The following is a 23,762-nucleotide window of genomic DNA, read 5'->3' as shown; positions in this document are numbered from 1 at the left end:
CATTACCTTGTATTTAAGGGCAGTAAGGCTTGATAGTGAAGTGCAGCACAGATAAAGTAATATATCACTGTATCTAACATGCACTCATACCTCTCAACCTCTTTGTGTAAGAAATCTGGACAAAGCCTGACATAATGGAGGGACAAAGGCCCATAAATAGGGAATTATTTTAAATATTGCTCTTATAAACTTAGAATGATGCTAGAATATGAGACTTTGTGTTAACATGCATTTTCTAAAGGATATGAAGTCTGAAATTCAAATGTATGTCATTATTTAGTTACTTCAGTCCTCAGATCATCACAGAGATTTGCCAGAAAACCACACATTTTATGAGGAACAGACCCAAAATATGATGCAAAAATCTGGACATTCTGCGAAAATCTGTACAGTTGAGAGGTATGCATGCACTGTATTTAACCTCAGTGATCTAATAAATCCTGGTAACAGTGAAAGAAAACACTACTACCCAAATTTGTATTTCTTATAATGTTTTTTGAAACTTCAAGGAAAAGATGCCATCATCTTTATTCTATAGCATCAGAGATTCAATTGTATTCTTTTTTCAGATTATTGAATCCAGTATGGAAGAGGAGATTAAGAACTCAGGCACAGAGTTCACAGTCTTGGATATTTTCCGAAAACCTGGATTGAGACGAATAACATGTTGTTTACTTTGTGCATGGTAGGTGTGAGATTTCCTTTCATTTACAGTTGGGGAGGGTGAGGATTTTCATAAATAGTACATTAACTTAGTAATAATGATAAGGATTTGTTTGTTTGCTTGATTATTTTTTTGTATTTTACATTAAAATATTTCATTATAATATCATAGTATAAGAATCGTAATGGCTGACTGAACTATCACGTGATTTTTATTGCCTTTGTGATTAGTTGTCTGTTATTTTTAAATTGGTTGCTCTGATTTTGATTTAATATGGATCTGAAGAAGCACCTAATCTAAGCGTGAAAGTGCTCATCCATTTATACAATAAGCTATTGCCTTGGGTTTAACCATGCTTGTGTTCTCTGATTTTTACTGTTTGATTTGCTGCTTTGTTTGAGAGACACAACTACTGCATTTTCCAGACTTCTTCTTGTAGATTCTTAATGCTGAAAATGATTGTTTGTATTAAGTATATGTATGCATGTTTGTAGCCATGGTTATGTACATTAATGGCGAATGGGTGGGTCATAGGTTAGTGATATTAACAAGACTGATATGTGACTACACAATGCCATATGTGCATAGGAGACCAGACTGCACCATATGTACAGTACCAGAGATAGTAATAAGACATGTCAGTGCAGTAAAATGTCAAACCACAAAACAAATTCAAATTGCCTACAGAACACCTGTACAAAATCTTGTGTTCAGTTGCACAAAAGGGCACTGGATAAAATGTGATACAAATTATAGAGCAATGTACCCCATAAGTGTGTCACTGCATAGAACAATAATGCTGATATATGCAGATACAGATGTGATCTCAAAAATAGTTGCCATTTATCTTTTCAAAACATAAGTTAGCAAAATGTGTTTCAGAAAATATGCCATTTTAAAACCTTAATTCCCCAAATCTCATTTGTTCACACCAGTTTTCCCAAGGTATAAACTATGTTTGTGTGTGGTAATTGTGTACTCCCATATTAATATTGCAGTGTCATTTCTTTTATAAGATTTACATTTTTGAGTTTTATTTTGGGCTAGTTTTTCAGATTATGTTTAATGCAATTTTTTTGTTTAAGTAGATTTAGGCTGTTATTAATTTTGGTGACTTTTTTCAGTTGCATTTCAATATGCAAAACTAGATCTCTGTGCAAATACTATATATGCATATAGGGCTACAGAGCAACCCAAGACGCAAACCTAATAAACCTACTGCATATCTGTAAATCAAATGGGTCTAGGGCCATACATTCCAGGGACATAAATATGGCCTGCAACTTAAATAGGACATGCTGGAGGGACCTATTTATCACCCAGCGATTTTTGTCACAGTACATTTCAGTCAATGACTAGCTGCTGAAAGATAAGTCATAATTATGTTGACCTTCTCCAGGGGGAATGGCATCTTCAGAGCAGTCTTTCAAAATGCTGCTGCCTCGTGGTATCACTGTTCAGATTTGGCTGTTGCAATACATATGTGATTTGCAGCCTGCAGGATGTAGAGCACAAAAGTCTGTAGCTGCTGCATTACCTGGCAAACTCTACCACCCTGCCAGTCCACCTGAACAACTTGTCATCCTACCCTGACCAGTGGTGTGTCTGGGCCATTCCACCAGAACCACTTGTCATCCTACCCTGGCCAGTGGTGTGTCTGGGCCATTCCACCAGAATCACTTGTCCTCCTCCTCCTCCTGTTACTTTTCACCCTGACCAGTGCTGCATTTGGGTACATTATCTCTACACATTTTTATGAACAGGACCAGGAGCAAGGGCAGCTTATAATACTGCAGAGAGAAGAGACACTTTGGATATTGCCAACAGCAATACACATGGACCACCTGCTAAGTCAGTGGCAATGGAGTACATAGAGACCACATCTGTAGACTAATCCATTTAACTATCAACAGTGCATGCAAATGGTTCTAACATTGTGTACCACCTGTAAAGAACATGCACTAGATATGCACAATCATGTGTAAAACAAGCTGCTCCCATATACACAATTATGTGTAAAACAAGCTGTTCCCGTCCTATTACTTATATATGCAAATAGTGTAAGCAACTGGTACTAGGCATTACACAATCGGGTCTGTCTAATGACACTTAATTACTGTTAGCTTGCATAACTTCAGAACCACAATGGGTAGATTGTATTACTTTGTGTTTTTCACAGTAAACCTGCATATTCCAGGCAGTCGTAGGCTAATTCTTGCTTCTTGGTACATTTAAGTAGGGAGTGTGGAGGGCACAGCCCCCCACGTCGGGGGATGTGGGAGGCAAAGCCCCCCCCCCCCCACATTATGTAATGTTTAAAGTTTGTTTTTGTTTTTTTTTTATTTTGGAACAACATTTTTTTTTTTCCCCCCCTTGGAAAAAAATTGCTGTTCTGAGGTTTTGACATTATAAGCTTTCACTTACATGGGGTCGATTAATTATTGTTCACTTTTGTAATCATGCAATAATATAATATAGACCCCTTTCCTCAACCATAGCTCCAACCATTTGAATATCCTGTTATCTACTCCTTATCCACTGTGTATACCCATCAGCATGTTATTTGTTGTAGAACCAATTTTGCCTTAGGATGGCAATTTTTCTAGTAGCCTAATGCCTACTTCCTTACATTCCCCACTCACAGAATTAAATCAAACTGTTTTGACAGAATCTTCTGTTTATAAATCCATACTAATTTATAAAAAAAATGTCCCCTAAAAAGTTTGGATTGTCTTTTTTCAGGGTTTTAGTTATGAAGGCACTGTTTTTCCATATCTTCTATACACCAGAACCCTTCCTGGTTTTCAGGATTATTAATACATAATCCAGGGGGTTAGGCAGCTTTTATGAACTATGCAGTGTTCTGGTATGTGATTTATACTGAGTAACAGATCTATGCAATTGTATGCTTCTTTTTACTGGTCTCTATCTCTATAAAATAAAGAAACAAATGTATTGCTAAACTATACTTGTTTTGACTGACCTCAGTGGCCTGTACAAATTTATGACTAAATTATTCTTGCTTTGCTAACTTACTAAAAATGTAGCATTTGTTTTTTCCTTCAGACTCTTATTTAAAAAGAGTCTCTCACCAGAAGGACAACCCAATAAAAAGTATAAATAAATGCATAGATTTTTATTTCATTATTGACAGGTGTGGTCCCTTTGAGTCTCATTTGAAAAGGATAAGGCACAGAGCAATAAAATTAAGGCTGTTATATTGTTAAGTGTTTCCTGAATCTGTATCCCAATACATTGTTCAAAGATGCACAAACCATTCTTCCTAATTTTTACTGTAGTTAGTACCAGTCTAACATTCACAGTATACAAAAAAAAAATCAAAGATGAACTCCTGCAACATAAGCTTGATAATTTGTTAGTAGAAGACATACAGCGTAATCATGAACACCACTGCTGAATTCCCTCTTAATTTTTGTTTACTTATCAGTTGACAATTCTATTTATCTGTGGCTTACTTAAACAAAAGATGACATAAGGCAACATAAGTAATGTTAGCTTGATAACAGTGGTTCTCTATCTCTGTGTCAACATACTGTACAAAAAGAAACATCCATTGTATATCATCCATCTTATGCATTACATACTCAGCTTCACAAGAAAAGATTACCTCCTTATCATTGACGAGGAAAAACTCCTCAGTTAATGCCTATTTCAAAAACCTAGCCCTATGCCAAAATATCGGCCACTCATGATTCATAGAAAAATTCACCATCCAGTATCTGCCTAGCCAGGGGAATAATCTCCCCCAACCTATTACATTCCAGGTGATTAGATAAACAGATGAAATCCCATAATTACATCTCAGGAGTCATTGGATATAAACTTGTAACTAAGCCAATAAAACATTATCACAACTCAGTGCACTTAATTCCTTCTCTGCTTCTCTCCTTTCTCCCTTTTCCTCAAATTCTCCCAATCTAGCTTCCCAATAACATAATCCAAGCTAAAACTACTCTGTCTATATCTTGCAAATGAACTCTACCTTCTGCATTAAACAGCATTTCTTACAGAGCAACTGTGCTGGGCCTCCACCTTATATTACTTAGGTATGCTAACTTTGTGATTAGCAGTGTTGCCATCTATCCAGTATTTTTCTGGACTATTAGGAAATCAGAATGATAGTTCAGTTTTCTGTAAAGTACTTTACAAACTGCAGTATTTTGTTTATCTGCACAGAGTGCTGGAGTTTGTAAAAATACAGCCTCAAATTAACTTTTGTATGAAAAGTGTAGCTGAAGAGATGACTGGAAGTCTGAGGCTACCTAAAAAAAAAAAAGAAAAGGTTCACCTATCTTACAAAAACATACATAATTTATACAAACTACTTATTTTAACTTAAATAAATATAATAACATATTTAAAAAAACAGATTACAAGATGGATATTGTAGGCTGAGAAGGAACCAAGGCTGAATGACAGAACATCAATTAAACCTTACTTAAAAATGAGGCATTTATGATGGATATTACATATGCACACATAATGTTAAATGTTTTTTAAATATATTATTATATTTATTTAAGTTGAAATTAAATAGTTTGTATAAATTATGTATGTTTTTGTAAGATAGAAGATGTATAATATGTGTGAAGGTTCTTTTAATATTGATTGCATCAATTAAGTAATTATTCATTTTAATGTCTTGTTATTGATTGTTTAATTGGTAGTTAAGGAGTATAAGTGAGTCAGATAGGATGAGTTTTATGGTCTGATGAAGCATCTGTGATGTGAAAGTGCTAACCATTATTAAAAGTTTTTATTTCCTGCCGTGTATCTCCACTTTACTTTTTACTGAAGTATTAATCAGTTGGTATAAGCAGGAGTTAATCTGCAGTGGCTGCACTGTTAAATTTTATTGTTCTTTCCTAAAATCTCAAAACCCCAAAAGCAACTGGCTCACATACAAACTCAAATGCCTCCATAGACTCAGGGGTAATGCCCGTCATACTTGAAAAACAACCCATCCTAGGCTTCCAGGGAATGCTATACTAAGCTAAGAAATCTAGCTGAACAGGCAACCAGGTGATATAAAAGCCACATTATGAAAAACCATCAGCCATCCCTTTTCAATTCAACTAAAAAACTGTAGGCAGAAGTCAATCTCCTGACAGGCTGTATTTATCCAGTTAGCACCCATTCCTTCTCATCCAACCTCACAGCCACTGATTTCAGCATTCAGTTCAGTACACTTCCGATCCCTAATTCCATTAATATTCCTTCCTCTAAATCTAACCTCTCTCCTCCCCCTGTATTCCTAGTTTCCATTTCAAAACAATCTAAGCTAAATATGTAGAACCACTACTTGAATTAAAAACTGACTCACCTGCTGGTCCTGACAATCTTCTCTCAAGGTTCTTATTCCTATGTAAGGATTTTATAGTCACCACTTCTTCACATTTATAATATCTGCCTAACTGAAAACATTGTGCCTGATATCTGGAAAGCAACCACTGTCAAACCAGTCCACAAAAGAACTAACACATCCCATGCCACTGACTTCCATCCCATTTCTGTTCTTTCCATACTTGGTAAAACCCTTGAAAAATTAGCTTACAATCAACTCACCAGTTATATCTCCCAATATCATCTGCTATCTCCAAAACAGCATGGCTTTTGGACTGGTAAGAGCACTTCTATAGCTCTCTGGATACTTGCTAATAACATCCTCCGAGCTATTAAAAAAAGGCCTCCTCACTGGATCCATCTTTATTGACCTCATAAGAGCTTCCAGTGGTGTTTGACGATAACATTCTGTTAGATCAACTAACTGAAATTGGAAATAGCCCAGATATAGCTCCCTGGTTTAAAAACTATCTTTCCATTCCACGTTCACTTTCAGAACACCCTGTCTGCTTCCACCCATCTATTTAAAGGAGTGCCTCAGGGCTTCATTCCGGCTCCCCTTCTTGTTTTCCATTTTTCATTATACTACTTGACCTCTCTCATCTCTGTCTTTCATTTTATGCTGAAGACATGGTCTTATTTCACTCAAACCTGACCTTCACAGTCATACAACTACAGACTAACAACCTTCCATTATCAAATGACTTAATAATAAAAAAGCTGACTCTGAGCACTTCCAAAACTAAATCACTGCTGTTTGGTACCTCCCCCAAATGGCAGAAAAATTCTCAATCACTTCTTATCCATGACCATGTTGACAACCCCATTGATCAAGTCATCTCCTTCAAATACATTGGTATGTGGCTTGATCCCACACTGAACTTTCACCTTCACCTAGTACAAATATGGAAGAAAATACATTTCCTCCTATTTTTGGTCCTATAAAATTTCCCTCTTTCTCTCTAGAACAACCAGGAATGCTGTAAGCAAAGGCATTCCAATAGCACAGTTTGAATATGGACTCCCACTGGTTACAGCAGCATCCAAGACAAACTCCTCAACCATCCAAACTATAAGTAACTCTATCTGCCATTTCATTAACCTCTCCCCTGGAAATGAGCATCATTGTATCACACATAATAAAGCCAATTGGCTACCTATCCCAACAATATGCCTACCTGCTTCTTGGATCCCAATTCTACAAGCTCCACAAAGAGCACTCCTGTCTTTCCCTTGCCTCCAACTTTTTCAGACAACTACACATTTACAATCTAAGAAGTTTTAACCGCTCTTGTCCACTTCTTCAAACTTCTAGAAACAGGCATCTTTGCACTAACCATGCCTTCTTTATGCTAGGCCCCAAACTCTGGGAATCCCTCCCTACTATACTTAAAGAACTTACATCATACCTATCATTTCATGCTCAGCTTAAAGATCATCTCAAGTCTGAGTCAATTTGCAAATGTTTTCCCTCTGGAAGCATCATCTAATTCCCCACTCTCCCCTTTATCAGACAGGCACCTTTAGCTTCCTTGAGTTATTTGCCTACACTAAAAGGTTATGTATTGTATATAATGCATATAGTTAATTTTTGTGTACCTTACCTTTCCTTTGCTATCCTTCATACTTGTGCTTTTTCCCTTCACTATTTCATTCTTGTCTTCTTCTTCCCTCCTTACTTTATCATGCCTTTTCTATTGTCCCCTGTACTATGTACTTTAGTATTATTATTATTACAGTTAATGATTCACTGCTATCTTCACACAACATTTTGTTGGTATTCAAAATAATTATTGTAAACTTGCTTGTCTACTGTCATTTATATTTGTCCAAATATGTAACATTCTCATCAATGTAACACTAAAAGTAGGAAATTATAGCTGCTCTTGTGGTGTAGTGGGACAAACACTGACAAGGGACCAGCCTACCCAGGGTCAATTAGCAGCAGGTCAGGATGGGTGTGTGGTTGGACCTCTGGGTGTCTCCTGCAAAGATTCCTGGTGGAGACTGGGGACATCACTATTGGGAAGCATAGTCCAAAATTGGAAAGGGTGTGGATATAGCTGTGTTGCTGTGGAGGCAGTCCAAAAAGTTACATGCCCCATTGCATCCCCATCCCTTGGACATAAACATCATACGTCATACAAGAAAAAACACCTGTCTTGAATGTCCTTAAGTTCTTTTCTGGCCCTGGCCAAAATTTGGCTGTCATTAGTCCAGTGGGAGTAATTGGAATAGCGATTAGACCCAGAAAATTATCTGGGGTGTTTGGATGACTGTCACAATGATGGAAGGGGAGGAAGGAAAAAAAGCAGGAAATTATTGCACTACCATACTATCTACTCATTGTGGAGACAGATATGAAACACAACTAAAACTACATCAGTATTATATAGCAAACATAAATAATTAAACTAAAAGCCGAACTCATACTAACCACCACATGACAACAATAGCTGCATAGGATGCGGGTTATGCCATGACCTACTTACTCTTGTGTTTGATTGGGATTTCAACCTCGTGGTCAAACCCTAGCAGTTATGAGTGCATCACAGCATAATACACATCCAAATCATGCGTTATTGTAATACCATATTATCTTGGGTCATTGCCAGTATAACCTGCAGTAGAACGCTGACAGTTCACAACAGTATATTGAATAACCATTTTCATGATGACCTGTCCTTAACGGTAATAATTTATGCATGAATGTTTGGTGACCATCCTGGTATGGTCAACTGTATTTTAGTATGATTTCCTCATACCTGTTCTCATACATAATAAAAAATACATGCAGGGAAACATGGTAAAACAAGGCTAAAAAGTAATAAGCTACAGTTTATGCTAAGACTGTTTGGTGACAATCCAGATGTGGTGAATTGTGACATGTTTTACAGAGATTTTTGTATATCTGCTCACATATATAATGACAACAACAACACAGAGAAACATGCCAAAACAAAAAAGAGACAATGATAAGAACAGAATACATACATTTCATTGGTGTTATTGCTTTGGCCAAACTGCTTACATACAGCAGAGCGAGAAACATAACATTAAAAAGTGTTGCACTACCTAGCAGCTCTTTAAAAACATAATATTTACTCATGAAGCACTAACATTCAGCTCAGTCTCATATTATGTTATCAGAATGGAATCATTGTCCAACAGACTGCAAAGCCTGATTATACTGAAATGAATTTTTAATTAGTGAATTGTACAAACTCTTGCAGTGCTACACACTGTAAAACTAATAGAAATATTATATTTTCTCATATAACTTGCTTGATTTCATAGCCTGGCAGTGACCCAACATAGAAGTGAAGCAACCCCCAAGACTTCAAGTGTAATCCTTTAGATTTAAGTAACAAATTCTTATCTGTATTTTTGTTCTAATATTGCCACCAAAGTTAGAGGTCATGCAGAAAACTGTAGATATTCATGGAAAGGTAAGTTACAGTATTTGTTATTCTGAAGCTTTGGCAGGTAAAAAAAAATAAAAACATCATTCTGAAGGGCTTTAAGGGTAACATATACTTGTCAATTTAACCTTTAACAGCAAAGAGACATTCATCAGCTGTATTTGTATACTTTATTTGCAGTATTTTTCACATTCATAGAACATAAAATACAGTCAGTGCTCTTTTATTTCTGTTTCCTAACTCAGGTTTTCAACCAGCTTCTCTTACTATGGGCTTGCAATGGACTTACAGGGATTTGGTGTCAGTATTTATCTTATACAAATAATTTTTGGGGTCGTTGATATCCCTGCCAAGCTTATTGGTACATTGTTGATTGCCTTCATCGGTCGACGATTCACTCAAGTCACTTCCCTGGTTTTCACAGGACTTTCAATAATTACAAATATATTTATACCACAAGGTAAGAAGTGTAGGTTGATGCAACTTTTAATATTTCTTTCTCCAAAGTTAACTAGAGAACAGAGCATGATGTTCTGTCATTGACCAGGTGATTTGATGTTTCTTTTTAATCTTTCAGTTGAAACAAACCCTTGTCAAATCTCAGATTGTGAAAACTATTGCTGGTTGACAGTCTGTGTTATATGGATGGATATAGCTGTACATTTGGGCATTACCAAGCATTTTAGCATGCATTAATATTGAAGATTAGTAGTTAATAAATTTATAAACTGCATATGCATGAAGGAGATTTCTTAAGCTTCTTTTGAGTAAATGTTTTTGTATGGTCACCCTTAGGCAGATATTTTGTTTAATTTATCAGGTCTAGTGTATATAAAACAGGGGGGGTAATTTCCTCATTATGTAAAATTAGGGGTTATTTCCTCCTCAGCAGAGATGATACAATATTCAGCATATTAGTTTGCAGCAAACTGTAACTATTTGATTTATAATTTGGTGAGCTGCAATACAGCCTAGCCCACTGATATATTTTAGTTGATTTATGAGCTTTAGGGTTTTGCCTACATACCTTTGCAACATAAGACTCCTTGCTTGGATAGTTAAATTTAAAGTATTATGGCATCTTCCCATTTAATTAGGTAATGATAAGGGCACCTAATTCATTGATTACAGGTTATAACTCTGATGGAAAATACAAAAACTTTCCCTATGGGAGTTTTTTGGACCTCTTCCTAAACAATGAACATCAAGCCTGCCTCTTAGACATCCACTTTAACTCATTCATTTCTCTCTATAAAGGTCCTACTGGTTCATTTGCTCTCCTGTGAAGAGAAATTCAGGAGTTGAGAGCTATATCATCATACACTAGGAGGATGGGGGGTTTTATGTTTGTTCCAGAATCTCACCTCTGCAGCTTTCAAGTGCTCCCAGGAGGCTCATGCATGTTACCAACCATGATAACTCTTCTGGCTGAGTGTTGCACCACTTGTATTACCAATGCAGAGAGCCAAGCTATCGCCTTCAGCTGCTCATTTTCATCTACCCCATCCACTGCCTCTTATATCTGTGCTGCTAGTTGATCATAGGTTGTTTGGGGTATATTCAGGGCTTTGTCCTTCTGTACAATAGGACCAATCATAGTAGGAGCTCTGTACCATGTAGCCATATACATGTCACAATAACTGACAGAGTATTCTGAGTAGTCAGCGTCACAATAACTGACAGAGTATTCTGAGTAGTCAGCATTAGCATTTTACATTTTAACTCTTCACTTACTTTTCTAAAAGGGAGAAGACAGTAATAGAAGATTGCTGAGTATTAATAAATAAAAATTACAGCATTGCTCTTGCACAAATGCACCTCTTAACTGTCATTAATTTGCAGGACACCCCTAGGTTCATAGGTAGGTACTAGGCATGCTGACCAGGATGCCATTGAGGAGTCTGGTCCAAATTCCAAATTGCCACAAAAAAACTGTCTGGTCAAGTGATTTGTAAGTGTCGCACAGTAAGAAAATGAAAGTCGTGGGAGTCAAACTCTATATAACAGGAAGTAACTCATTAACAGCTCATAATCTTAATCCTCTTTGCTAATTCTCAGAAAAAAAAAATGCTTGCAAAATGTTATTAAGACAATTCCCAATTTGTTAGCTAGCTAGCTAATGAAAAACTCGAAATAGTCACAATACCCTGTTGAGTGGGAATAACAGCAGAGATATATGTCAAACAGCATCTGAATGAAATATGGGGTGCAGCCAATTCTTTGCCTCATGATTTCTTAATAAAGGATGTGTTATGCAGCGCTCGCTTGCTTAATTCGCAGGTGATTTTAATTTTTCCTTCTTTGTAATAATCAAGATTTTGTTTGATTTGTCTGCCTGCAAATTCTAGGGCATTCATTTAGTATGTGCTTTCATAATTAAAGTTATCGTTAGTGGCTTGACAATGTTAAAATGTTGAATTCATTTGCAGCTGCAAAGCAAAGTAATTAAAAATTCAGACAACACATTTCCATGGAGAGTATCATGATTTATAATGTTCTCTTGCTCGTAGCTGGAAAATATATTTACTTTGATTATTTTGTACTCCACAATAACTCCAATCAGGTGATATAGCGTATAACGGTAACCATGTGAAATGTCAGGACCAGCTAGAGCAATTCCCAAAATACAGAGACTGAATGGCAAAAAAGATCGGACATGTATATGCCAAGTCCGAGATGCCTTTTCTCAGAATATTCCCTTTTCTCCATAGTATGGTAATCTTGGAGTTGGTATATACAAGTTCGAGGGAGGGGGGACTTTGAACCCTGCAAAAAGAAGTTTTAAGGAGAAGAATGATTTTCAAGATTCACTCTTCTCCTGTGTTTATGGTCTTTTTTTCGGCTTTTTGGCAGTTGGCCTTTCAAGTGCTGACATTTCAATAGTGGGCCAAGTATAACCGATAATATAAAGTATAATAAGTACATAATCATTATATGTAAGATCAGCATCAACAAAAATAGTATTATCATTACTGCTTGATAATGTAAAAACTGAATGAAAGACATATTTTTACAACAAAGAACATACTGATAGCACCGAAATGTGTTACATTAAAACATCATAATACATTGCATTTATAACCTTCCAAATGGCATTCCTGTGTAACAGAAAACTACATTTCCCAGCATTTACACTACCTTTAAGAAGGCTGCATAATGAGCTTTTCAGGAGGTAAACTCCCATAATCATGCTTGCAAGTCTCCAGAAGCTTACTATATTGTAATAAATTCGTGTGGACTTGTAAATGGCACTATCCATTCTTGACTGTTGCTACCTGTCTGAATAGTAGCAACACCAGATTTGTGTGAATTGTAGATTTCTATAGCATTCTCATGTGATCTATATAAATTGTCTGATCCCAGACTCAGTCTGATTTTTTAATGAATCTGTTCAGTTCTTTATTCTTGTCTTCTCAAAAAATTGCCATTCCCTTACCTTCTACCTTTTTATTTTTTGCAGTGACAAACATTATTTGATTTTACAACTAAAGGCACATTAATCCTTAATACCCAAGGATGAACATGTTATACCAGTCCAGTTATTCTGTAACTCAATGCCATCTTTTCTTTAAGCACCTACTTGCTTTTCTACTTTTCATCCCCATAATCCATCATTCATCTATATGATAATTCTGCCCCTGCCTATAACACCTATTGTTTTCTTAATTTTGCTGACATAACATCAAACCTTTCCAGCTAAAATATAACACCACAAAATGAGTCTCTGCTAAACATGATTATATTATATGAAATGCATTAATGCGATAGTAAATTAAAGTAAGTTTAAGTGTGACTCTGAGATTAATTTTCTAGAATAGTTATATATTTCATCAAAGTAGGCTTTTTTCAAGTAAATGAATGAACATTATTTAACAAATTGCTGGTTTTCTGAAGCTGATAAATCAGTAACTTGCCATTTTTTCCACATCATATGACATCTTTGCAGTTATTTACAATGTTTCTAGGTACAGGACAGTACCCGAGCGCAGGAGATGGGAGCTTTGCTTTAGATAAAATACATGACTCTGATTTTGATTTTCTCCCTGCAAATACCAGTTTATTTGGTTGTATTTGATGATTCAGCACTTTGAAATCTTGGATGAAATTATCATATAACCGAAATGAACTTACAAGATTATGAAGTGGATTTTTTGTTCTACTTATTTTATGTTTTTACTATTTAATTGCATCTTCTAAATAGGTTGTTACCATTTAATTACATATACTGCAGCATAGAAATTGGTCCTCGGTTTATGTGCCCTAATTGTTTTCATAATCGATATATATATATATATATATATATATATATATATATATATATATATATATATATATATATAGGATATATAGCAGATGCCATATGCTGACCATCTAAAACAACTCCAGCTATACTCTGTGGCATATCGTCTACTCAGAGGTGATCTCTGCTTAACATACAAGGCCATGTCAAACCCTGAGCTGTTGGATGTGCTCCACTTAAAAAAATCCCAATCCCAGCTCCAGGGATCTAAACCTTGTCATCACAATGAACAAAACATGCTGGAGGGATGAGTTCCTGACACAGAGACTCCCCATACTTTGAAATAGACTGCCCATACATGTCAAGCAGAGCACCTCCTTGGCCCTCTTCAAAAGGAGCCTAAACGATTGGATGGGAGATAAGAAATTCATCCTGGGGAGCATGTCAGTCGCCCTACTAGACAGGGGTCCAGGGAATTAAATATTGTGGGAAGAAATATCCAGGGAATTGTTATGGCTAGGCTTGTATAGGCCCTAGGGCCAATAGCCTAGTACCAACCTATGAACCTATAGATATATATATATATATATATATATATATATATATATATATATATATATATATATATATATATATTACTTGATTTGGTGGTTTTCAATCATCTTTCTTTGCTTCCTTTTTTACATTATTTCTTTTCTCAGAGTTCCTTCTTCAGTAAACGATATGCTGCAGAATGATTGTATAATGCAGTGAGCTCATTCACTGGTATTTATATATTTATTAACTTTCATCTGTATTGTGAGAACTTAAAAAATGGTTTTATTGGACATATTTCATTACAAGTGTCTCAAGTGGTTTGCAGAAAGTAAAACCTGTAAGACAGAAAAAAGGGTGCAAAATATGCTTATATAATCTGATAGCCCTGAATATTATAGGCATTAAACATTCTTTGTTGATCTAGTTGAGATAATTTTAATGATTTTAGAAATGACAAAACTGGGTGACTAATTACGTTAAGAAATATACAAATAATTTAATGCTAAAAATAAAGTTAATGGACAGGAATATGAATCTTGAGAAATTAAATAGTAAAGGGAGATGACAAAATTGATTAAAACAAAAGGTAGAGGCAAACAATAAATCATCTGGTCTTAGCAGGCACCAATCTTCAGCAATATGACAGTGTGAAAGGAATTTTAAAAAGGTCTCATGAATGAGAAAATGCAGAGGAAGGAAAACAAATTAATTGTGGTAATCTAGTAGAATGAGAGTTTTCTGTTAATAAGATTATGATATTCATGCCACGATGATACCAAAATACTTCAGAAAGTCAATTATATTAAATGAAAGATGCAAATAAGGATTAGGAGGCTAATCATTCTGGATAACTAATATACTAGAAACAGAGGAAAATGAATTCAAGGAGAAGAAATTGTCACATATGGAAGGTAACAAGAAAGAAGTGAGAATCCAGAAAGAAAAGCAAGGTGAGATGAACTGATTTTATGGGACAATATTTATTTATTTGTTTGTTTATTAGTTTATCAGGAAAGCCTAATTAGAGCTTTTTTCAGCAAAGGCCTGGACAGAAAAATTCCACATAACTATATATTTCAAAAAGATATAAGTTGAAACAAAGGGCAAAGCGTACAAAGAATTCTCAGAAGATAGGGTACATAAACAAATTAGAGCTTGTGGCTATGTTCTGGTAGGTATTATAAAATATGTACAAACATATTTACAGTGAAACAGTAGCAGTCTTCCTAAAACTTAAAAGCATTTTCATCTAAGCACATAGAAGCAAAGTTATACAATAGTATAAGCAAAATATCATATTTATAAAAAGCATAGAATCACTCATAGCTTTGCAGAGATAATAATGTCTAGCAGTCTGCTGAAGTGTGGAAGCAGAGACCTATTACTTTGGAGTAGTGCAACAGGGACAGAGACAAGAGTTTACCAGATGAACCTTGAGGCCTGTTTTAAATTGTTTTGAGTTAGATAGTTGTCTAATTGATAGAGGTAAGGAATTCCAATATTTAGATAAGGATATCAAGTATAGTACAGAGCATCTCTATAACTATTCTGTGATTTTTGTGTTTATCTTTCAAGTGTTGTGACTTTGGGGAAGTACAAATGTCAACTTTGAGGTTAGTATCAATGGTTAAATCTAGAAGAGTCTGCCAGTTGATACAGCATCACATCCACAGCTGGGACATTGTTGACTTTTACAATGTGGACAAAGACAATATTCAAAAGTTAGTACTGTCCATCCCAGTGGACATGAAGTTTTGTGTAGCATTAACTACCCTTGTTACAGGGACCTTTCAGCATCTGATAGGGGGCATCAAATCTCTAAATTCCACACCAGTTCCATGATATGATGCTGCAGAATGTGAAGGAGCACATTTGCTTTTCACAAGGCAACAGAGGATAGAGCCTGGACTATGCAGACATTCTACAAATATAAACTATTTACTTGAGGTTTTTGGTGTCAATGACTGCACTCACATTGCTATCTAGTCCCTTTAGCTCTACATAGCATCTGTTATCAGTCAAAGGCTTCTATCCATCACCTGCCAGTTGGTGTACAGTGCACAGGGTATAATATAAAATATTCTTCTTTACCATCCAGGCAGTCCCCATGATTCTCACATATGTCTCAACTATACACATTTTCACACAATGCCCAGATTTTTGCATCATACTTTTGGTCTGTTCCTCATAAAATGTTTGGTTTTCTTGCAAATCACTGAGGATGGAAGTCACTAAATAATGACACACATTTGAGCTTCAAACATTATATCCTTTCTGAAAATGCAAGTTAAGACAAGACCGGTTATTCTAGCAACTTTTTAAATTTGTAAGAGGAATATTTAAAATATATCCCTATTTTTGGGTCTTTGCTCCCTTATTATTTTAAGCTTTGTCCAGATCTCTTGCACTAAGAGGTTGAGAAGTACGATTCTCAAATCTTGTACAACTGCAACCTATTTCAACATTTTATGCAGTGTGAATTTTCACAGAGTGATCTAGTTGATAGGTGTACATATTTTGATGCACAGAGACCCAGATAGTCTCATCCCATTAATGTAGATAACAGATCCTTCATAATTCATAGTCAGCATTTGGACGGTGCAGTTGTGCAGCAATTACATTGTCGCCTCAGAGCAAGAGGGTCTCTGGTTCGATTCTTGTCTTGGCACCTTCTGCAGAGTCTGCATTTCCTCCCTGCATTCATGTGGGTTGGCTCCAGTGCTCCAGTTTCATCCCATGTTACAAAGACAAGCATCTGGAGCATTTCTCTCTGGGTCTCCACTGAAAACTGGCTTCATTCCAAGTCGTACTTTCCCAGTAAATAAATGTTAAAAAAAATAAAATAAATAATGGTGTCCACTGTTATTGGCTATAGGTGACACTGGGTACACTTTGATGCCATGGCTGATTACCCTCATCCACAATTCCCAAACCATGGAAGAGATGGCATGTAATACCACACTGTTACATATATAAAACAGTGTATAACATGTGTATCCAGTATACTTTGGAAACCTGCAGCAAGATATTTGTGGTCTGTACCATGCTATACAACATGGTATTATGAAAGCAGTTACAAAATGAGGATACTGCAGCACTGTTGGACATACCTGTCAAAGCAGCAGTAAAGGAGCTATGTGAGGAGTCATAATGGAATCCAGCTCTGGCAGTAACTCATGCAAGGCAAAGGCTTGCATAATCTATTACGGCACTGGTAAAGTACCCTGTCTGGTTCATTGCTAGGGGCCATGATAAGACAAGCACAGAATAAAACTGATGCATGCAGTGATACAGCCAGACTATGCATTACAATGCATTGACTGACCATGCTGTGCAGCAGACATTACCATTCCCAAATAAGTCTGAATAATGGGCAGGACACTGTCATCATCATTTGTACAGTTTGTGTAGGGCACAATGACAGGGGACAGAAATGCTGGCATAGATTGAATGGTCATGCGATAGCCATGCACATAGCTAGCAAGTTGAGAGTCAGGAAACACATCGACCAGTGATGGTGTGGAATTTCCATAGGATTAATGCTGGTTGCATCATGTGACCCTGGTCTCTTGGGAGAGGAGGCCTCCTATCCAACAGATGGTATAACATGTTAGGAGAATGTAGTGAAATTCCACCATGGGCCCTAAGTGGCATTACAGTACAATGCCGGCAGTCACTCTCCCCAAGGAATGGGAACAGCTAGGTTTTGCTTGCAGTAAAGTTGTAGCAAAGTGTGATGGCATTGAGCTGTTGGATCCAGAATGGCTTGCCTGGAGATGTGTCCACAGTGGTGCTATAAGAACATAAACCACATCTATGGGTGTCTCCTCACCAGGGACAGAGGCAGCCATGTACAGGTTGAGACTTCAACTACAGTAGCTTTTCATCTGATCATACAATGTACATCTGTCTCCTAGGGCAGCCACAATGGTCAGTTGCCAAGATCCCCACTGATGAACCAATGAAAGCCTCCTGGGCCACAAATGCCCTCAACAGGTCTGCTCCAAGTCCCTATGCACTATGTAATGCTGCATGCATTGCAATATGTATCCTTAATTGTATTTTATGGTTGCACAGCACTTCTTTAATCAGGCCAATAGTATGCATACTGCTCTGCTGCTGAATGATAATTTGGTCTGCAGCTACTCTGTATGATGTCCTATGCCACTGTTTGGCCTAAGAACAAATATTGTCTTTCAATAAATCCACCCCTAACTGTATAGTACCTTCACACACACAGACAATGCAGGGTAAGTCGACTCATGCCCTGCCATATGACACTTCTGCATAGCATCTCCCCAGGATAATGCCTCTCTCTCTAAAAGTTTTATTTCAGTAAAAAAGCACAACAAAATAGTAACCATTTCTGCAGTGCGAACAGTCCACTCAATGATCCTGGGTTCTTCCTTTAGTAGTAGCAATTATCTGGCACCTTTTGCAAAAAAGATTACAATGTCCTGGTACAATGGCCTTATTTTCCTTAATTAGTATGAATATCACCTCAAATCTCTCCTAAAAAGAGGCTGGTGATCTAATGGGACTAAGCCAGTCAACAAAGAATAAAGGTGATAGTTCATAGGTAAGTTGGAGGATATCTGCCCTTGTGGACCATTTTAAGGCTAACTCATTTCCTTTATGAGAATCCAACCCTGTACCACTTGTTTGTGAGATAAACACCATAACCACTGTAATATCCCCAATTCTTTATAATATCACTAACCCCAAGTAAAGAAAGAAAAAATAGAAACTACTTTCCTATATCGGAGTAGAAGGAGTAGAGTTAATAAACATTGCTCTGTAGCTCTGATAAATGAATAAAACAACTTGAGTTAACATGAACTGGAAAAAACTTTTGAAAGCCAGGAAAAGTCAGTTCTTAAATAGCTACAAAAAGACAAATGAAAGGAATGCAAAACACTAATGCTGAAGTGCACTGTAATTCATTACCCTGGAATAAAGGTAGCAGCAACAGCAGCAAAAACAGTGACGGTAAAATGAAAAAGGTTTAATTAGATATGAAGAACTCTGGCCTAGCAGAACATCTGAATAAAATAAAATGTACAGATGCTTCAACAACCACTTGTTGCTATTCCTTATGAGCACAAAACTAAATAAAATATATAGTTCACAGATTTTAATGTAATAAAACCACAGACTGATCGCTTTCTTCTTACAAAGATGAAGAATTTTTTGAAGTGCATTGAAGTTGGTTGTGGAGAGTCTGTTCCACTTTTTGTTTTTTATTTTGTCAGTTGTAAGTTTATTGAAGTTTGTTTTTAAAATAGTTATATAGTGTCCAGTTCCAAGGAATGCAATTGCATTATATACATTATATACAATATGGATTATGAAATCTTGCTTTTAGACTGTGGCACTTTATTTATTTATTTTTAATTTTACATTTGATGACCGGGAAAGTCTGACTGGACGCAGGTCCATTTTCAGAGGAGGCCCGGAGAGAAAAGCTCCACATATAAAAACATAAACAAAAACAAAAAAACAGTAGTACATTCCCATACAATTATATTGGAACATATTTAATATTTTTACATAGGTGAAGTATAACAAAAAACCTTCTGAATAACATTGTTTGGAAAAATAAGTAATTTAAAAACCTTGTATGTTAAGAATGAAGTAGTTAATAGATAAGTGGTGAAGGTTCTGCAGAAGCATAGCAGTACTGCTTTGCCTGATAAGGCTCTGCACTTATAAATTAACTCATCAGCCCCTTCTATTAAATTCAGTATAAATAATGTCATGTACCTGTGTGGTTGGGTGTATGTGTGCACACAATCGTGTGTGTGTGTGTGTGTGTGTGTGTGTGTGTGTCATATGAATGTAACAATACCAATAATATATTGTATTTCTGTATATGTGTGTGTGAGATATGAATGCAACAAAATTAATAATATATTGTACCTCTCTCTCTCTCTATATATATATATATATATATATATATATATATATATATATATGTGTGTGCATGTGTAATAATTTATTGTACTTCCAGACTCTTATATAAATCTAGCTATCTATCATCTATATGAATCAGTGATATGAGTGTATTACCAAAAATGGACTCACAAAAACAATGATGCTCATTAAGTCAACTTCTGCATATTGAAATTCATGATAATGTGTAGGGATAAAGTCAGGAGCAGGGCTAAGGTTAAGGTTTGCACATATGAGTAAAGGTGGATGGGGGTGGGGTTTGCCACCCTACTTCCCTTTTCCAAATTGTCACTTTTACTCAGTATATTCTGACATGCCTACAGGACCTTCCTTCAGAATTTATGGCAGACATTAGTTTAGGGTTCTCTTTTATTAAAAAAAACTCAATCCAGAGAGGCAGGGAGGCATTGGACACCATGAGAGTTAGGGGAGGAACTCAGACTCTGGTTAGAATGTTGCCAGTTTGGATCAATCCATAGCAACCAGTCCTTTATTCTGGAAGTGTATGGACTTAGATAATGAAGATCTAATGTTGTGGTAAATACAGAATTTTCATTTTCCTCACAGATGGGATGAGGTACATCGTGCATATAGAGCTTTGGGATTTCTGAACAAGGCATTGCACTGAAGCTGACTCAGACCATGCCCTTCTTCTTGCACTTGAACAAAGAATTCAGGATTATTATTATTATGAGTAAATCCAAAAATAGATTTTTTTTTTAATAATGGCTACAGGACGAATTAGTTGAACTCAATAGTTGAGGAAATTATTATAACCAAACTGAAATGTGTTTCAAACAGAGTTATGAAGGAATTAAACTGGGTGGGATTAGAATGCAGAATGCATTTGTTCTTTAAAGGATTTGACATAAAAAGCAACTAACACGATTCTGTTCAGCTTTCTCTTAAAGTAACATGTCTTGTTAGTAGTGTTTTAATTAATTTTCTTTGCTCTTTTTACTAAAGATGTTTTTCTTTTTGTCATCAGATATGCAGATTGTACGCACATCATTAGCTGTGTTTGGAAAAGGTTGTTCAGCAGCTGCATTTAACTGTGTATATCTTTACACTTCAGAACTTTACCCTACTGTGATCAGGTAAGCAGAGACCTGTATCAAGCATTAAGGTAGAGACAACCATCTATCAAAAGTAGATAGCTCTTTATTAGCTTATTTTTTATTTATTTTGCATCCCTGAAACATCTGTCATCTACCAACAATATCAGGCAATATATAACTGCCCAGTCTTAAGTTTAACTGTTTGATGGAACAGGAATACTCAATGAATGTGCCTGTTTTAGTAGGAAGGGATGGTGGGTTCTAGCTGGCTTGCACCACTGCCCTAGTAGCAGATCTTGGCTGGAAGAATGTGGGCTCACCATGATATGGGAAACCACTGCAGAGTGGAAGTGGATCTGTCCAGTCAAGCTAGTTATTGTAGTTGTTGTCAGCATGTGTAAGGGGACATACATGCATAAACAAAGGAGCTTAGGAAGTCCTTGCATTGAAGCAAGTGCTAATGTCATTGCTAGCTAAAATATTGAGCTACAAAATCAAACCACCTGAGAAAACTTGAAATACAACTGCATCACACATTGCATTATACATCAGATGGGGTCATCTCTCAGTAACCATAAAAAACAGAATATAATGACAATTCCTGAAGCACAAACTTCACTCTGAAATGGTCATTAGGCAAACATAGAAATGAATAAAAATGCTGAACTTTTTAGCTAAACATAGAAGCAGACATTTCTGTGTTATGACCGGTGTTAATGTATTATGAAACAAATGTCGAAACACCAACAATAGTGAGACATGTCACAATACCATAGCATTTCTGTCAATGGTGTTAACTTGTTATTTTGAAATAAATGGTAAAACAGCAACAGTGCCTGATATAGGAATCACTGGCTATGGAGCTTGCTGGGCTGATTATAACTATCTAGGCAACATAGGTCCCAAAACAGGAAGATAGCCTATTGATGAAGATGTCATCTGTGATACTCTGGCTTTCTTGATTACATGTAAAAGTATAACAGTGGTAACAGGATAACCTAGACAACAACATGGCATTCTGTTTTTGCTGTATTTGGGAAAATGTAGGTATCCAATCAAATGCTGAACATAAAGGTTTCAAGAGACTACATTCAAGTAAATTTTGTAGTTTTAGATCAACGTTACATTTGTTATAACATCGACTAAAGATATCTTCAGAGCAAAAATGTAAAGTATAGGACACCAGGTAACTCTAAGTGATTTTTGAGTGTTACATAAGGTTTTGAAATGTTTATGCCTGGCTAATCCTGTTCACATTAAAGTAAGTACAGTAGTGGTCAGCTTATTGTGGAATACCACTGAGATACCAAATACTGCTCTGTCCTGGACATATTCTTAATGTACATGTTTAAACACGAGTAATACATGAGTTAGGTGAAAGCCGTGCTAATTCAGTTAAACAGATGTTGAGTCTAGGAAGTGTTAATTTCATGAAAACTGTTAACTCTATTTGTTAGGGAGGCTGTTACCCCTTTGAAACCCAATATCTCACTAGTTTTAAAAGTGGAAAGGGAAGGTTAAGAGGCCATTAACTCCACCTCTGCAAGCATAATATCTAGAAAAGCACTGTTTCTGGACAAAATGCTGAATGTTATTTATTCTGGTATTTTTAAATTTAATATACAAAGGCAAGTTAAACACAACTGATATATTATACAAAACAATCTTCACTCTGTAAGTCTGAGGGGATTCTCTAATCATAGAACTCATATTTCTTACTTTTGCCAACAAAACTAAATCAATTCTCTTCTGCAGTAGATACTTTCCACCTTCTTAATTCACACACCTACCTATGCTCTAAAACAAACATATAACCCACACTTCTCCCTCTTAACCTTTCATAGTCATCTTTCTCACAAACATTTATTCCATCAACCACCTATGCCCCTTTTTTATTCACTCTCCTCTAACTACCTCCTATGTACTTATCCCCCACTTCCTCTTATCTTAAAACTCCCTCTTGCCCCCATTTCTGCTACTTTCCTTATTTCTATTTTTTTCTTAAGTAATCTCTCAAACAGCCAACATCTTGGCTATGGAGCTGGCTGGGCTGATTATAACTTTCTTCTCTAACCCTCCACCTCATTAACACCATTAATAACCTTCAATATAAACCACCTTCACCTTCTAAAATTACCTATTCCTGAATCTGCTTATAATCTACCAGTGAATGTATTTGTACATATGTCTCATTTATATTTTGTTAAACAGATCACAACTCTCACTGTAAGTACTACTTCAGCACTTCCATTGTAACTCAAGTACAAAGTATTGTGGCAATTTTTGCAATTCTACATATCTTTTTCTTGTATATGTGTGTGTGTAATATTTTTGGCTTACAATCAAAATGTCGAGATGGCTTTCCTCAACAGTTGGAAGAATGAACATGGAGTGGCAGAGTGGCAAAACTACGATTACAATTCCTGTCAACTGTGAAACATCGATAAGGAGATTGTGTTCATAGTTTGGAGCATTGGTATTTTGAAGGACATTGCACTACAGTGGGGATCGGGAAAATTACCCTT

The 23,762-nt window shown here is 36.2% G+C and overlaps 1 protein-coding gene across 1 annotated transcript in view; it reads left to right on the top strand.

Moving 5' to 3' along the window:
* Positions 1-21,280, top strand: part of LOC122805336 (solute carrier family 22 member 6-B-like) — a 489,073-nt gene extending 467,793 nt beyond the window's left edge. Inside the window, exons 6-8 of the mRNA XM_044075423.1 lie at positions 570-685; positions 9,696-9,910; positions 21,168-21,280. Of these exons, the coding sequence (XP_043931358.1) occupies positions 570-685; positions 9,696-9,910; positions 21,168-21,280 (444 nt within the window). The remainder of the gene's footprint in view (positions 1-569; positions 686-9,695; positions 9,911-21,167) is intronic.
* The last annotated feature ends 2,482 nt before the right edge of the window (positions 21,281-23,762 follow it).

Source organism: Protopterus annectens, chromosome 6.part1, assembly GCF_019279795.1.
Source record: "Protopterus annectens isolate FY-2018-M chromosome 6.part1, PAN1.0, whole genome shotgun sequence".
NCBI classification, from domain to species: domain Eukaryota; kingdom Metazoa; phylum Chordata; order Ceratodontiformes; family Protopteridae; genus Protopterus; species Protopterus annectens.
This window is presented reverse-complemented; position numbering and strand designations above follow the sequence as displayed.